Below are 15,852 nucleotides of genomic sequence, written 5' to 3'. Positions count from 1 at the left end.
GAAAATGTACAAATCTACGAACCGATTAAAGACCTCCTCGGAGTTGTCGTCAAAGCAGACGCGATATTATACTACGGCAATGGTTGGTGTTAACAACCAAACCTGCGATAGCGCAACCGATATGATTGATGGGCACCGCAGTAGGATAACCAAAACATCACACGAGCAACATGCCCAACAACACCACCTATGAAGCTCACAAAAGAAAGGATTGATATCGATACATATCAACGTAATCGAAAACAGCGATCGTTGTCGTTACGCTTATCAGTAACCAGAGCGGTAGTATAAAAGCTGCCTCAAGTTCAGCAGTTGCTCAGATTCAGTTGACACTCGAGTTCTACCTGAGACTGTGCGAAAATGAAATTCTTCATCCTGCTGGCCTTGTTCGGTGCTGCCTTCGGGCAGAACCTGCGCGCTGAGGTTGATCAGCTGCTCCCCTTCCTGAACATGGATGAGGTGCGCACGATCTACCAACGCTACGTGCAGACCGACGCCCAGGTCGGCGAGATCTGGAGCTTCCTGCAGTCGGGTGAGACCGATGCTGCCTGGCGTGTGCTGATCAGCACTCCGGAGCTGCAGGAGATCAGCGCCTGGACGGAAGTCCGTGGCGTTAGCATCCGCGACTACCTGAACGGCATTGCCGCCATGCTCGGTCTGACCCCGATCACCCGCTCGGCCAACGCCAAGTCGCCGGCCTCCCGCTCCTGGAACGCGATGATGGACGAGATCCGCGCCGTCACCAACCTGGAGGGCGCCGAGGCTCTGGCCCGCACTTTCATCGCCAACCCGGCCAGCGAGTTCGGTGAGCTGTACCGCATGACCCAGGCCCGTCGTTCTGGCTTCACCGCTCTCCTCACGAACCCAGATGTCACCCGTTTCTCCGCTCAGCTGCGCGCCTTCGGCGTCGACGTTGATCAGATCATCACCCGCTTCCAAAACTTCTTCGGCTGGAACTAAGACACACGATTACCGGACATCTGCTTGGATGAAATAAATTAAAAAGAATTTGATATAAAACTTCTTCCCTTTGCGCCGATCATTGTGATATCTGCCTGTCGCCTTTGGGGGGGTGGAGCGCTCCGTTACGCACATGTAAACAAACAGCGCGCCTTGACAGCTGGTCGTCGTCGGAATCCGGTCCGATGCACAAGTGGTCGTCTCGGAACTGTTCGGATCTATTGGCGGATGCGCAGAATCTGCCACAACGCTAAATCACCAGCGCAAACGTAGGGCGCAGGGTATATTTAGAGTTTCCCTCCCCTTAAGCGAGACGATCGGGAATGAGCTGTTCTTGCCGCAGTATTCGACCAGCTTGCGCTCCGGCGGTATCGAGCGTGGATCCGCGATCAGGTTCGCTTTGTGCCTGGCTGCGTGCGTGTTTGTGTGAGTGTGTGTAATAGAGAGCGCACCCATTCACGGTTGCCGTACAGTAGGGCGACGACAACGACGACGACGAACAAAAATGTGTCCGATGTACAAGTTCTGACGCTTGCAAAAGTGAAAAATTCCTTTCCGATTTCGATAACTCTGCACTCCTCCTCACACATGCACAGTGCTTCGACGAGTTCTGCTCAAAACGAACTAAGTGTTCCAGTGCGTACCCACCCAGAACAAATTGTAGTAAGCGATAGTACTTCGATGTAAATCATTCGATCGTGTGAGTGTGAATAATATACGTCATATAGCTGTCTGTCGATCGAATTTCCCGTTCGCAACTTTAAAATGGGAAATCAGCCTACTAAACACACGACAGCGAAACCCAAGAAAGCGGTGCACTGGAAGTCAGCAGGTAGGTCTTGTCCGAATGAGCCACGGGAGCCTTAGCTTGCTTTGATCCAAGCTTAATCCGTCAGCTCGAACGCAACCGAACGGGGTTTGGATTTTCAGTTGGACGTCTATTTTTAGCCGGTTCGTTCTTCGAGCAACGAGATACGCGCCCATTCATCTGCCTTTCTGTTCCTCTTGTATTCGTGGTCTATCGTCTATGGTTGCGGTTCTTGTTTCTCCCCTGCTAAACCGTTGACCTCACTGCCAGAACGTGTAATTCGAATAATTTGCCTGGTTTTCTCTGCTCATCTCGCGTTTCGCATCATTTCGAATTGTCTCGATCTGCACGTTCGTTTTTTTTTCGCTATTTGTTATTCTTATTTTTAATTCATTTCCCAATGTCTCTTCTTCTCGCACTTCTCACTACAGAACCACCAGCACCACCTGGAAAGCCGGCACTCGTTCCAGGATCACCATCTTCCGCACCTGATATCGTAACCATCCGTTGGAGTCGTCCGACCACTGATGGAGGCTCACCAATTCTCGGGTACGTGGTGGAACAGAGACGGACCGGTTCACCGCACTGGGTCCGAACCTGTCCATCGCTTGTGCAGCAAACAGAAGTGTCATTGAGCGGCCTAGAGCCAGGCTGGCGTTATCAGTTCCGCGTGATGGCAGAAAACATTGTCGGACGATCAGAGAGTAGCGAGTTATCCGACCCGCTAACTGTAACGCTGCAGCGAAATGCCATCTCGGCTCCACGGTTCGTTCACGAGCTCTTCGATGCGACCGCCGTCGAGAACGAAAAGGTAGAGTTTCGTGTGCAGGTGGTTGGCACACCAGCGCCCCAAATCAGTTGGTTTAAGGATGGGTTCGAGATCTACAGCAGTCGGCGGGCGAGAATCATCACCGAGGCAGACGTCAGCGTGCTTGTCATACATCAAACAGCGCTAACAGACGAGGGTGAGATAAAGTGCGCGGCTACGAACCGTGCTGGTCACACCGTAACCCGTTGCCATCTTACAATCGACGCGTTTCCGAAAATACGTCTGCCACGTCAGTACGAAGATGGGCTGCTTATTGAGGCGGAAGAGGTCGTTCGTATGAAGGTGGGCCTAGCAGGACGTCCGCCACCGTCCGTAGAGTGGAGCCACAACGGAGAGCCATTGGAGAATGATAGCCGGCACGAGATCGTGACCACGGATAAGAACTCTACACTCAAGATTAGTAGCACCAAGCGAGCCGATCGTGGAGAATACCACATACGTGCCCTCAACAAGTTGGGCGAAGAAAATGCTTTCTTCCTGGTAACGGTTACAGCTCGACCAGAGCCTCCCGGACGTGTTACGGTAGCCATCTCGTATGGTAAAACCGCCACACTAAGCTGGTCCGCACCGGAAGACGATGGCGGATGCAAGATCGGTAACTACATCGTTGAGTACTATCGCGTTGGCTGGGATGTGTGGCTTAAGGCGGCCACCTGCCGTCAGCTGACAGCCACTTTGAGCGATCTAATCGAAGGCTCCCAATATCGGTTTCGTGTAAAGGCAGAAAATCCGTACGGATTGAGTGACCCAAGTGAAGAATCGGACGTGCTTTTTGTCCCTGATCCGCGACGAGGTATTACCGACGCTACAAAAATGCAACAACAACCATCCACCTTGCCACGCAAACGACGAGATCATTCTCAGTCGCCCCTTCGCGAACCGACCTCCAAGCCCAAGAAAGCTTTCACGCCGGAACCATACGGTCGGGACGAAATCATGCGCGAGATGTCCTACGGCACTCCGCTGGATCTTGGAGTGGGGCATGGTTACACTAGTGGGGCCTCTCCAGTTCCTGCCTTAGTCATCACGGAACCAGCCCCTCTAGCCGAACCAGAATCTGAGTCGGAATCTATCGGTCCCACAGCGAGTGTGGATCGTGCGCCTGTTGCGAATATGCCATCATCCCTCAAGGCAATGCAGAAGTTCTCCAAAGAACCGAGCCCACTATCGTTGAAACTGTCGGATCGGGATCTATCTTCCAACGGTAATAGCTCCGATCCGATGGGGTCTGGCTCTGTAAGCGGCGCCGAGCACCAAACCAACCAACAGCCAAGCCAGAAAGCGGCCATCCACAACAGCTCAGAGTTCATGTTGGTCCTCTACAACGAGCAGGAAGCGAAGAAATCCACACGTAAGTACCTGGCAGCATGGCAGAGCTAGAGACGGTTGTTTATTCTCCCCAGGTGGTTTTGAGTTTGTATTTTGCCGATTCGAAACATTTTCCCTCGGTGCTCGCAATCAATGGATGCTTGTGTTGCATGATTATTGCGCTGCAGTGCTGCGGAAAGATCACCGTGAATGGCCGTGGAAGGGGTCGGTGGGAAAGTAGCAATTGCAACACATTCAAATACAATTGTGTTTGTGATCGTTCCATCTGGTATTGGATTAGACACCGTTCTAATAGCGACATAAATCTAAACGCAAATTTAATTTTTTGCTCGCCTTAACTTATTACAAAAAAATGTCTTTCAATGCTTTTTTAAATGTTTTTTTGGCCAATTCTAAGTAGTGCGTGTGCTAACACCCTTCAAATGTTTGGATGAACGTTTGACGGACGGGCGCTTCACAAAAACGAAAACAATAGAACCGTTTTCGGTTTCATCCGTTCGACAATTTGTTATTAAATGCGATAGTGCGAAATAGAATTAATATTTATTATCCATTCACAAGAAAAATTAACTTACAAAACACCTCCATAAGGTATTTTGTCACCGCCATCATGGTGATTTGATAGTTTCATGGGAAAGAAATTAAAAACGTCACCAACAATGGGGTTTGTGTTGTGGGGTAGGGAATTGTGTTCCGTTTATTGAGTGGCGTTATTACCATAAAATGATCATCACAATCGACACCTCACAATGCCGTTTCTATTGTGCCACTTTTTGGCTTTTTCTATCTAGTTTTCTATCGTCGTTTTGCTTTTTGTTGTTCACCAGTACTCTGCACACCGTCGGTTTTCGTCCCCATCTACAAGCAATACGTTGTACAGCTAATTTATTTGTTACAGCAGGCTGTGCCGATGGGTTAGTACAATCTGGACCAGTACCGTCGGGTGTTGAGAAAACACCTTGGTTTCGCTGGAAATTTCAGAAGGATAGGTACTTCATCGAAAGACTTCTTACGCGACGAGGTTACCCAGGTGCGGTATCACGCATGTCCTTTCGATGCTCCCGGACCGGCTCCGGTAAGGTGTTCGACCCTGCTCGTAGACGAATCTTCAGCATACTGCTAGGTGGTAGAAGATGTTTGATTCCGACATGTTAAGCACGCTGCATGGATTCAATCGTATCACATTAACGAGCTCGCCTTGTCGAACTATGTTCACTATGCCCGTTCCACATTCGAGAGAGACCTGTTCGCTTAGATTTGCCAGTTCTGTAGAATTCCATTGTTTTATGGCTAATTTAAAAGTGCAACGAGTTAGTAACTGTATGCAGCACATTCAATTAACAACATTTTTTAACAACATGAACATAATTTGTAATGCGCATATTATTGATTTCTGACATTTCCTCATCCTATCACAGGTAATTCTACCTTCGACTTTGAGTTGGATGAGCTGGTGGCTCCTCCACCGCCCCTTTCACTATCTGCGCCGGAGCTCAACGTGGAACCTCCACCCGCACCGACCATGCGTGTTGGTGTGAGTTCGACGGAATTGCTGTACGAGCGAGCTATGGCACGCTTCTATCAAGCCGTGGCGTACGAGGAATCGGAAAATCAGCGTAAGGAAGCCGAACAGGAACAGGCCAACCGACGCCGTCAAGCAGTGGCTCAAGAGCAACCACCTGAAGAGAAGAGTAATCTTGTTACCACCACATCAGTCAGCAATCGGCTGGCCGACCGTAGAAGCAGCCTGCGCAAACGACTCTCGGGAGATAAGGAGTCAATCGTGAAGCAGTCCAGCTTCGAACAGGATCAAGTAATGTCACAATCACAAAACCTATCCCAGCAACAACAGCATTCACATTCCACACTAACCGAGGAAACGATCGCCGAAGAACCGTCGCAAGGTGTGGAGCAGATAGAATCCTTTACCTCCCTACCGATTGGATACTCCGAAGGGGAGGAGTCCGTCTCGTCCTCGATGAACTCGATGATTGAGGAGCTCAAAAGACGTGAACAGCAGCAAAAACTTCTCGAACAGCAGGTGCTCGTCTTACCGAAAAGACGCGGCTTTATGGATGACGATGAAACAGACGAAGAACCTTACCATCCTGGTGGAGAGCGTATGCGTTCACCGTACCAGAACCCCGATCCGAGCCAGGCAATAGAAATCCTCACTAAACCGATGCCCTTGCCGGATCCAAACTTTGTACCAAAGCCCATTCTCAAACGCCCATCCACCGAGATACTGGCAAAGGCAGAACAAACTGCTAGTAGACAATCGAACACCAATCTGCAAGTTGTTACACCTCCATCACCAAAGCAACCGACTCCTGAACGGGAGAAATCGCCGGTGAAAATACCTTCTCCACCTCAAAAAACGGAAGAAAAGCAACAACCATTAGAACCACAGGAAGAAACACATCCTGGGGAGTATCCTCTTGCACAGAAACAACCTCCAGAGGGGCAGGAGATCGAGCGTGCGATCGTCTCCGAAGCGGTTCGTCAGCGCCGACTCGAATCTCGTCAGAACTCCATCGAAGAGTCCCGTGCTGTGGCCGACTTCTACAGCGATATGGTGCAGCAGATCGAGAGCTCGAAGAAACCTCGTAAACTGCCGCTTTATATGAGCCCGGACGAGGTACGGCGGTTGAACGAACGTGAGTACTCGCGAAATTCTTCACGAGCTGGCTCACGATCGCCACTACCGCTGGAAGATATGCATCTTCTGCGCGGACGTACTTCCCGGTCACCTTCACTATCTACGGATCATCCGATAGTTGTGCAGCGCGGTAATAAACCAGCCCGGGAAAGCAAAATCTTGCGGCAACGATCAGCTTCCATTGAAAGTGATGCTACCGCTAGACCGCCGTCCGTTGCGAGAGACACTATGGGCAGTCCAGTGCCGCTTCGGGAAGAAGAAAATGGACGGGTTAGTAGACCAGCGGAGAAGAAACGTGGTCCAATATCTGGTTCTGCTGTTAGAAATCGTTCAAGATCGAATTCGGCCATAAGGGCGAGCGCTCAGAGTACGGGAGCTTCGAAAGTGTCATCACCAACAGCTGCTCCTTTGCCGAACACTAACTCCCGCAGCATCGCGCACAAGCAACCGACTCCAGAGCCGGAACCTCCAAAAGCCAAACCTCTCGTGGCCGCCCCAGAACCGATCGAGCCGGAACCAAAGATTGCGGTCGTCCTAGAGCAGGAAGATATTAAGCCTACCGTTTCCTACCTGACAGATGTGGCACTGTTCGTGATTGCTTGTTGGTTATATTTGTTCAAGAACCCGAAGCTAGCAATCCCGGTCATCCTGCTGATCATGTATCGACACATCCGGGAAGCGATCAAGGACAAGATTCCTGCCTGGATGCGACGAACCGAGGTGACCAGCTGAGAGAGCCATAGCGCATCTCCAACATCGCAACAACCTTTCCGATAAAGACATTGTTTCACTTGCCCCCAGACATCGCGTCCTAGGGCATGGGTTTGTTTTTAGTGTTCCGTAGCCAGCACTACCAGTTGGGGACCAGCCAAGTAGTCGTGGGTGACGCTTTACCATGCCGGTTCCGTGTTCAGCACCGTGTTTGCGTTCTTTTGCTGCACCACTTCACTTGGTGTGTATATACTTATTCTGCAGTGCTTCAGCAGAACTGCACTTAATCACATCAACGAGAGCTCCGACATCTCGTCCACGATTAAACATCTCGGCCTCTGTCTGTCTTCACCAGCTCCCTCCAACCATTTGCCCTCTCTCCACGAAAAAAAGAAACATTTACGCTTAAATTAATATTACACGACATTAAATGATGCGCATGCGATGCACAGTCACTGACACGTATATTACATCGGTGTTGTATTGCACTTGGGAGTGGGATAGAACCTCAACCAAAGGATCATGCTTATTCCCGGACGGAACCGGATCAACGTACCGTGCCATCTCAGCAAAGTGCACCGCATGTCCCGAGTGTGCTCGCAATGGCACGCACACACACATACACACACTCCACATAACTATTTTTGTTACCTCAAATTGTTGCACTTTCACATGGTGAATCAGTTTCATTCATTGTGAACCACGGGTTCGTGTTGTTCTCTTCATTTTGTCGGCATTGATTGCTACCATTTCGTTGGGTGGTGGAAATGACGACGTCTTACACAATTCCCGCTACCACCAACTAGTCGTTTACCATATTTGTATTTTATATCGTTTACGTTAAGTATGGATGTGTATGTATATACGTTTTTGAAAAAGCGAATCGATAAAATCGTAAAAATAAACATGATACAAAAAAATCGTTCTTAAAAGCTGACTAATGTTCGTTATATTATTATGCGCCATTAAACAGTGAGTAATGAATGACTTTTCTCTTTATTCAAACGAAAAATCAAACAAATAGCAATAAAAAATGAGGAAAAAGGATTTTCCCATACCGGGAATCGAACCCGGGCCTTCTGGGTGAAAGCCAGATATCCTAGCCACTAGACCATATGGGATACGTACCTTACATCGTATGTGTTTCAATGGGAATACGGAATCTTATAAAACGATCTGTGTATTGCGCAGGACCTGCAAGATGCATAATTGAAAATGCATATCAGTGCAACACTTCCGTGCACTCAGTGCACACTTCAGTGTGCAGTGAACGATTTGAAACTTGCGCCCAAATGTAGGCAATGAAACGAACGCGTAAAGCTTCACTGCGCCTTCTCGGAAAGCTTCTTCATTGTAAGCTTTTGTACGGCATACCTCCCAAGAGCGGACACAAACAAATTCTTACCCAGAAACTGTCGAAGGAAATTAATAAACACAACACCCTTACTTCATATTCTACATATTTGTAAGAATAATACAACCTTTATTTGTTGTAAAATTATTTTCTGTTCCCCTTACACCATCGAACTTATTTGCATTTGTAGGCAACAAAACAATCGCTATTACCCAATGCATGTCGTTTTCGATACGATAAAATGCGCCGTATAGATTTGTAGGGCATTTAGTGACTGTGTGTCTGCATTATTTCATTTTTAACTAAGACTTAATACATTGCCTATTTTCACTCGGTGCGTTTGATCTACCTTAAGTTGCTGGGTAGGGATATGACTTTCCTTCATCACCACCCTGTTTCCTATCGTATCACGGTGAGTCAGCTTCTATTTACACCCCAGCAGGACATTTCACCATATTGAGAGAGTGACAAACAGACCAGTGAAGAAAAAGCAGCTTGGCCATCACCTTCACCGGTCGATCTGTGCAGTGCGATTAGTACGTCGGACACGTCTTACCTTACGGGCTAGTAAAAATTGTTTTTGGGGAAAAAATGTCCCTAACACCTCACGCGCGGCTAGGGACAGCTATCACAATCGGGTTGCTCGGGATGTGTAGATCCAACGAGCGATTCACATCTTCTCATGCGATTCCCACCACCCTCATAACTATGCGCACGATACTTTCTCATCAATGACATAGCGGGTGTGGGATCGTTCAGTTCCAATTCAGCCAGTTCTAAGCCGATCCGATCAGAAACCACGGTAACACCACGGTGACGGCAATGGCCGCAACACACGTCACACACACGACGATCATGTTCGATACGGCCCCCGCTTGCTGCTGCTTCGTCCGATTCATCTCACTGTCGGTGATCAGTAGCTGATCTTCGTACGGATCTTTGGTGAACTCTAGTACCTCCACATCGTACCGGAACTTCACCTTTGATGACTCCCGGCGCCAGAACAGATGGCCCGAGTCCCGCCGGTCCAAACACCAGACGGGTTCTTGTGGTGGAATTGCTGCAAAGCAGAGGGAAATGGCATTCATTACACGGTTCAAGACGACCGGGACGTTAAGTTATCCTACCTGAGATAGTCATGCTTTCCTTACGTCGTACAATACTCGAACTCGAACCTCTCACAGCGAACGTCCAATATTCCACACCACAGCACGCAGTAGCTATCGCGATAGCGATGTTATCGATTCCGGCGATTCCAGCCTAATGACGGTTCGTGTCGGTTCTAGCAGCACACTCGATCGACCTTTGTGCACGCGTTTCGCGAAAATACACAAAAAAATCCACCCCCGTCAATTCACTTGAGCACGGCGGGTGGATTTCCTGCCACTTCAAGCCGTCTGACGTCTGTGACGTTTAGGGGATGGGTGGGTTACGATAAATCCACGCTTGGTAAGGGAGCAGTTTTTGGGCTGCTCAAATTGCAATTTGCTGATAGTGACGATAGTGACGGGGACGGGCCAAATTCCGTACAATGATGGTTGAACCTGTATGCTTCCGAAAAATTCTCCCACAGGGACGGAAAGATAGTGGGGTGCTCCGATCGAGGTCACTCCTTGGGACCGAGACGTACTAGATGACTTTCAACTTCAGGGCCGTTGGTATATATCTGCGGAAAGAAACCATGAAATGAAAGAGGAAAGGCATAAAAACTCACATCAATATACGCCGTAATCTCGATGTTTGGGGTTGTTTTCGTGTTTTTGAGTTTTGTTTTTCCACGAGACGGGTTCCAATTTTCATCAGCATTTTACCCATCACACGGTACAAGTTTGCTGTTGAATGCTCTTGATGCTTCCCCACATTGCATGTCACTGCATGTTTATCAATGAGCGCTTTCGAAAATATTTAGTTCACGAACAGGGTAAAGATCTGTTTACTTTCCTCTCGCCTAGCGTCATTTGCATGCTACTGGAAAATGAAAACTGTGCAAAACTCAAGCTGCGCCCTGTGACTTCGTTTGCGGATCGGGAAAAGTAAACAAATACTCGCAGAGAAGCGTTTCGAAATCCATCAAATTCTACCGAGACGCAGTGTTTATTCAAAGCGTCAAGTTCACTGCTTGATTAATGAGTGTTCTAGCAGAAGTACTCCGTTACAGTTTCATGATGCGTTGGAGATACAATTTAAACTTCTAACAAGCAAAACAGCCCCAACTGTCTGCCCTAAAACCTAAAGACATCTGATCAAATAAACTTGCCTGCGCGTCATCCTGTCTCTCCCCCTTTTCTCAACGACACGCGACGACCACCATCATTCCAGTGGTATTCATGAAAGCACTGGTTGTGTCTCACTTCCGGCATGGCGGTCAACAATGGATGGGCTGAGCAACCGTGCGTGGAAAGTATTACATATGATAATACCGTGCAAATAACCTAACCATTGGCGCATAAATACACTGCGCAGTTCGCAAAGAAAACCGGGAAGCTGAAAAGACGCAATAGACGACCCCGAACCTCGGGGGCGCTACTGCCTTCGCCACTGCTTCCCTAATGTTTCCATGTCAAAGATGAAACGAGTCGGACAACTTTGTAGTTATCGTTATCGAGCTATTAATAGAGAGGAAAATATTATTGGCGCTTGTTATGTGACTCACGAGGGGTAGAGAGAGAAATCTTCGAGCGGTGGAAGGGAGGTTGTAACAATGTCATTTTCAGGTGCGTTTCGGAAGATATTTCAACCTCTTGCAGATGTGAGATGAAGATGAACGATTTTTCAACATGCAGTTAGTTAAGAAATGCAACTCCCGTATTGTCTAGTGGTTAGGATATCCGGCTCTCACCCGGAAGGCCCGGGTTCGATTCCCGGTACGGGAAAAATGCTTTTTTATTAGAGAAAAACACTTGCAAAAAAGACCTTTAGAAGTCTTCGGCAACACCTTTTTAAAAAGTTAAAAATTATACCATTCGGTTGTTTAACCAAAATAATTCCATTTGATCGAGGACGCGCTTGGAAACGAAGGAACAAAAATTGCCACGAAACAACAACTTCAAGTGGGTTACGTTATTTCCCATGTTCAAATCCCCACACACACCCGTTCGCCCATTCCTCTTATCGATACCCAAGAACAGGAATGCACCGCGTACTGCAGCTATTGCATTTTCATTGTCACGACTTATCGCATCGTCTATTGATAAAGAGCTCGATTGCGTTTAGAAGAAGCAGCAAAAAAAAGCACGCAAAGGTACACGAAACGAATTATTGTTATGCATGCCGATTCGAGTTTGTTTCAATTTGTTTTAGGGGCAACGAAACACAGCATGACAATGCTTCTTCGTGACTGCGATTTTGTTTAGAAACGCTTCTCGCTTTCTTTTCCACTGCTTAGTGATGGCTTTTGTAAACGGCGATAAACACAACCCGGCTTGGTGGACGTTCGTCAGGGCAGGTCAGGGTTGAACACGTCGATTCGGTTCATATCATGGATTATTGACCAGGCGGACAGGGTGTCTGCCGTAAATTGGAAACCCTTTCCGGTGTCAAAGAGTTTGGTCTCTTTATATTACGAGGGCAGGTCAAGCGAAGTCATTGAACGCTAAACTAACGTGGCTTTTAGGTGCAACTGTGTGTTTTTTCTGTTTCACTGAGACCCTGTCCGGACGTTCAGCAGGTCACAGGCGGCCGTTGGAAATCGCTTCGCTCGGCGTAATTGAGCTCAATTGGTTCGATGGCCGGCACATGGAACGGCACGTTGCTGGTATGCCCTTCAGGTCGCCGACTACCGGATCGATCAACCACAGCGATACTCGGACGATCGTGGCCGCTTCCGATTAATTGTGCATAGTACGCCACAACTGACCCAGATCCAGCTGAGCTAAGCTGTTATAATACCAGAGCGCAGAGAGCTACGACACCAAACGCCGAATGAGATATGGTGTTTGAATGAGCTTTTACAAATTCAAGCAATCTGGTTTGGAAGCGAGTGTATTGCGCAGCATATCACATTAGCCGCAGGCTCCAAGAAACGCTAGGGAATTACGGTGCCATTTTGCAAAACATCCTTACCACGTGCTGCCATGGCTTACTGAACTGGGTAAGAGGACGGAAAGTAGCCAAACGACTTCTATCCAAACCAACTCGGTACGTACGAGGGCACCGTGATTTACAACCGCACTGTCTATTCGCTCCTCGACCGTATCATCTTTGCCAGCTGTTTATTTAACACTGTGGTCCAGTGGTCATCGAGATCACCTCACTCGCACACAACCTCCAGGCTGGTGGTCCAACGAGCTGATCAATTCCCGTGCCATACCAAACAACACCGACGGACGGACGTTGTTAATTACGAATTGCAAACGCGTGCGTGTGCCGCCGCGGAATGTTGGCTGATAAAAATGTGCATAAACACAAACAACCCCTCCGGTGTGTGTTTGTGTCTGTTTGTTACATAAATACGCACACATCTGTGGTATGCGACGTGATAAGATTGACACACTACACAGTCAGCAGGATCCATTTAATTGCCTAGACATCTCGCGAAGATGTGAGATGTGAGTGTACGTGGGTACTTGTGTGTGGTTCGTTTTATCATTCCAGATGAAGGTCACAAGACCATTCTCACATTCTAACGTATATTCCACAAATGTCAGTGTGAACTGCGACGTAAAGTTCCAGATAACGTTCATTTATACGACTTTTGATCTACAACATAGCGGTCCTACAAAACTCAAACAACATTCCAATTCAAAGTCACTTGTTACATGAATTCTGCTGCGAAATTATATCTTTCTAACACTAACGACCTACAGCACCGCTTCCGACACGTCATTACTTACTTTGTATTCACTGTCGCACCGGAAGTTGAGCCCTTGCCTCTGTAATTCTCCTATACGATCACCTTTCGATCATCCGATTTCAACCACACCGCGATGATCATGCACTCAGACGAGATCACACGCTTCGAAACGGGCGAAGTTTATCAATGACAGCGAAAGCTCCTGAGCTGCACACCTGAACTCAACCAAACCCTCCAGACAGCCGCGCCGAACGACGCGTCGTACACTTTTGCGCGCGGTTTGCCCCACAGCAGGCTTTGTGCGGCCGCGAAAGGGTCGATTCGATTGCGACTCACGCTTACGTCACGCAGCGATATATTGCGTATCACTCACACTAGAAAACGGCTTTATTTACCTTCCTTTTTATTCAGTGCGCGGTCGAGTGAAGGAACAACTTTTCGAATGTGCGTGTGCGTTGGATTTTGTTTGTTTGTTACGTTTGGTGTTTGGCTTTTTGGGGTGTTTATTTTGTTTTTCTCTCCCCCACACTGCTGCTAATGACTGCGGTTCGTCAGCTGGAATGAAACCGATGCGCACAGACAACGCGAGATCACATTACGGGCGGGCACACTACAGCCAACAGAACCTTCCGGAGTCGCGGGTTGCTGAAAACCGGTTTTCCAACCCGCTGCTTCTAAACTCTCACCCTTAATCACAATCTTTGCTGGAGTTTTCTTTCCCACCTTTCTTGCCAGCTTTCGGCGGTTTGCAAACGGTAGGCAACTAAAGGGCAGGTCACGCTGACAAGCCTCGTGCACTAGAACACCTTCTCACAGCAACGGGCACTTGCACGGGGTAAGGGTTGAGTTTCAAATTTGCATTTGCAGACACGCACTTGCACTCCCGGTTCGATAGGTCACAGTGGTTCCGTATTGTCGCTGCTTTCATCACGGTTCAGGGGTGTTTAAAAATCGATTAGTAAATCGACCACGGTGCAACAATTTTCCCGTCCCCACCACGACACCTTTTACCGCGTGACACAAACCCACATTGAACTTTCAAAACTACGCACTTGCAACTTTCGTAGCACTTGAAGATTCTGCATCAACAGTACACCGTTTCGCGTTCACGTCCCAACGGCTTCACAAAGCGAAATGTCCGACCCGGTTACGTCCAACTCGCTGGGAAGCAGTGCTACGATGGAGAGCGTTTCGGCGTGTGTGTCACTGTGAGCGTGCGTATTTTTTCCGCGCATCACAACGTGTTCGTCGTCGAACACGAACGCCAAACACGACCCATGCCTCGCCCTTCGGTCCACTAATGGGGAGGCTGACTCGCAATCATACCACCGCCACGTTGGTGTGGTGATCGTGAGCTACGGTGTTCGACCGATCGATTCACCGCCACACAAAGGGCCGCATGCGAATTGCATCGCATGAAGGGCACGTGCATCGTACACGAAGGGCAATCCGCTACCATCGATCGATGACGATACGATCTGGCCCCGGCGATCGCGGTGATCGAATTTGGAAAGTTGATGCTATCACGCCAATACGATGGAGGGATATGGTCAGACAATCAGGGGTTTACTTTGTTAGTTTAAAATGGCAACACTGCCAAACAGGAGAGTCGTTCAAGTGGTTGAGAGCAATTGACACAGTGGTGGCCATAATTGTTTGCACAGGTAATGGAGAACCAAATGTTCGGCATTCGGGGTTTCGTTGAAGGTCTGGACCTGTCGTTTATCAACCTCTCATTAGCAGTAACACGACAAGTGACGGCACACTTTGGAATGCTTGATCATCCACATTGAAAATCTTGCTAATTTCTCAAACCCCGGCAGAATTCTCATCCCAGCCCGAATGATATCAGTGCCGGGGTGACAATTGCGCACCGATATCAATCGAAATAATCTACTTCCATTCGGACGACACACGCCATAGTAGTAGTCCATACATCACGACCACACGTGAGCACGTCTTGCATAATTGCCATGCGTCGCCGTCAATGCCACGACGTTAGCGAATGCGGAATGAAGCATGCACCAAGTATATGCACATCATGACCTTAAAAATAGCTTTAGCTGGATGGTCTAAGACCCTTCCTAACCTTTCCGCAGCGCCTTAACTGGCGAGCACGTGTCCAACATTCAGTAGCACCTGTGGTTCGATGTAAAGTGTTCCCTCAGGGACACGAGGCTACCCTCAGGAGGAAACGTCTTCGATTACACCATCCAAGGGGACCGGAGCGATGAAATATCAGTCGCCAACTTCTTGCGAACTAAACTCATACGCGTGATCTGTTCCCGGCTGTTCACGACCACATAATCAGTAGCTACGATTGACGTCATTTAATTCAAGAACTTTCTTACAGCACGCAGACAAGAGCGGGACGTTGACCGGCTGCAAATCACTCTAATCGATCAAAACA

The 15,852-nt window shown here is 48.4% G+C and overlaps 3 protein-coding genes and 2 non-coding genes across 5 annotated transcripts; 3 read left to right on the top strand and 2 right to left on the bottom strand.

Annotated features, from left to right (window-relative positions):
• Positions 1-360: 360 nt before the first annotated feature.
• On the top strand, positions 361-960 carry LOC128305025 (protein G12-like). Its single transcript, XM_053042301.1, has one exon. It carries the CDS (start codon positions 361-363, stop codon positions 958-960), a length of 600 nt encoding a protein of 199 aa, XP_052898261.1.
• Positions 961-1,666: 706 nt separating this feature from the next.
• On the top strand, positions 1,667-8,224 carry LOC128305009 (uncharacterized). The gene is made up of 4 exons (XM_053042278.1): positions 1,667-1,792; positions 2,200-3,948; positions 4,825-5,049; positions 5,345-8,224. The coding sequence occupies exons 1-4, from the start codon at positions 1,726-1,728 to the stop codon at positions 7,315-7,317; spliced, it is 4,014 nt and encodes a 1,337-aa protein (XP_052898238.1). The 5' UTR covers positions 1,667-1,725; the 3' UTR covers positions 7,318-8,224.
• Positions 8,225-8,345: 121 nt separating this feature from the next.
• Positions 8,346-8,417, bottom strand: Trnae-uuc (transfer RNA glutamic acid (anticodon UUC)). The gene has a single exon. It is a non-coding gene; the product is annotated as a tRNA-Glu (tRNA).
• Positions 8,418-8,753: 336 nt separating this feature from the next.
• Positions 8,754-14,674, bottom strand: LOC128305026 (uncharacterized). The gene is made up of 3 exons (XM_053042303.1): positions 13,483-14,674; positions 9,778-10,316; positions 8,754-9,710 (listed from the first exon to the last, which is right to left on the bottom strand). Exons 2-3 carry the CDS (start codon positions 9,788-9,790, stop codon positions 9,427-9,429), a joined length of 297 nt encoding a protein of 98 aa, XP_052898263.1. The 5' UTR covers positions 9,791-10,316; positions 13,483-14,674; the 3' UTR covers positions 8,754-9,426.
• On the top strand, positions 11,452-11,523 carry Trnae-cuc (transfer RNA glutamic acid (anticodon CUC)). The gene has a single exon. It is a non-coding gene; the product is annotated as a tRNA-Glu (tRNA).
• Positions 14,675-15,852: the final 1,178 nt, after the last annotated feature.

Source organism: Anopheles moucheti, chromosome 3 (assembly GCF_943734755.1).
Source record: "Anopheles moucheti chromosome 3, idAnoMoucSN_F20_07, whole genome shotgun sequence".
Classification (NCBI taxonomy): Eukaryota; Metazoa; Arthropoda; class Insecta; order Diptera; family Culicidae; genus Anopheles; species Anopheles moucheti.
Note: the sequence above shows the minus strand (reverse complement) of the source record. Positions and strands in the feature narration are given on the sequence as shown.

Coding starts and splice junctions, on each gene's coding strand:
- LOC128305025 (XM_053042301.1), top strand. CDS start 361: ATGAAATTCTTCATCCTGCTGGCCTTGTTCGGTGCTGCCTTCGGGCAG.
- LOC128305009 (XM_053042278.1), top strand. CDS start 1,726: ATGGGAAATCAGCCTACTAAACACACGACAGCGAAACCCAAGAAAGCG. Junction 1,793..2,199: donor GGTGCACTGGAAGTCAGCAG/GTAGGTCTTGTC, acceptor TTCTCACTACAG/AACCACCAGCACCACCTGGA. Junction 5,050..5,344: donor AATCTTCAGCATACTGCTAG/GTGGTAGAAGAT, acceptor ATCCTATCACAG/GTAATTCTACCTTCGACTTT.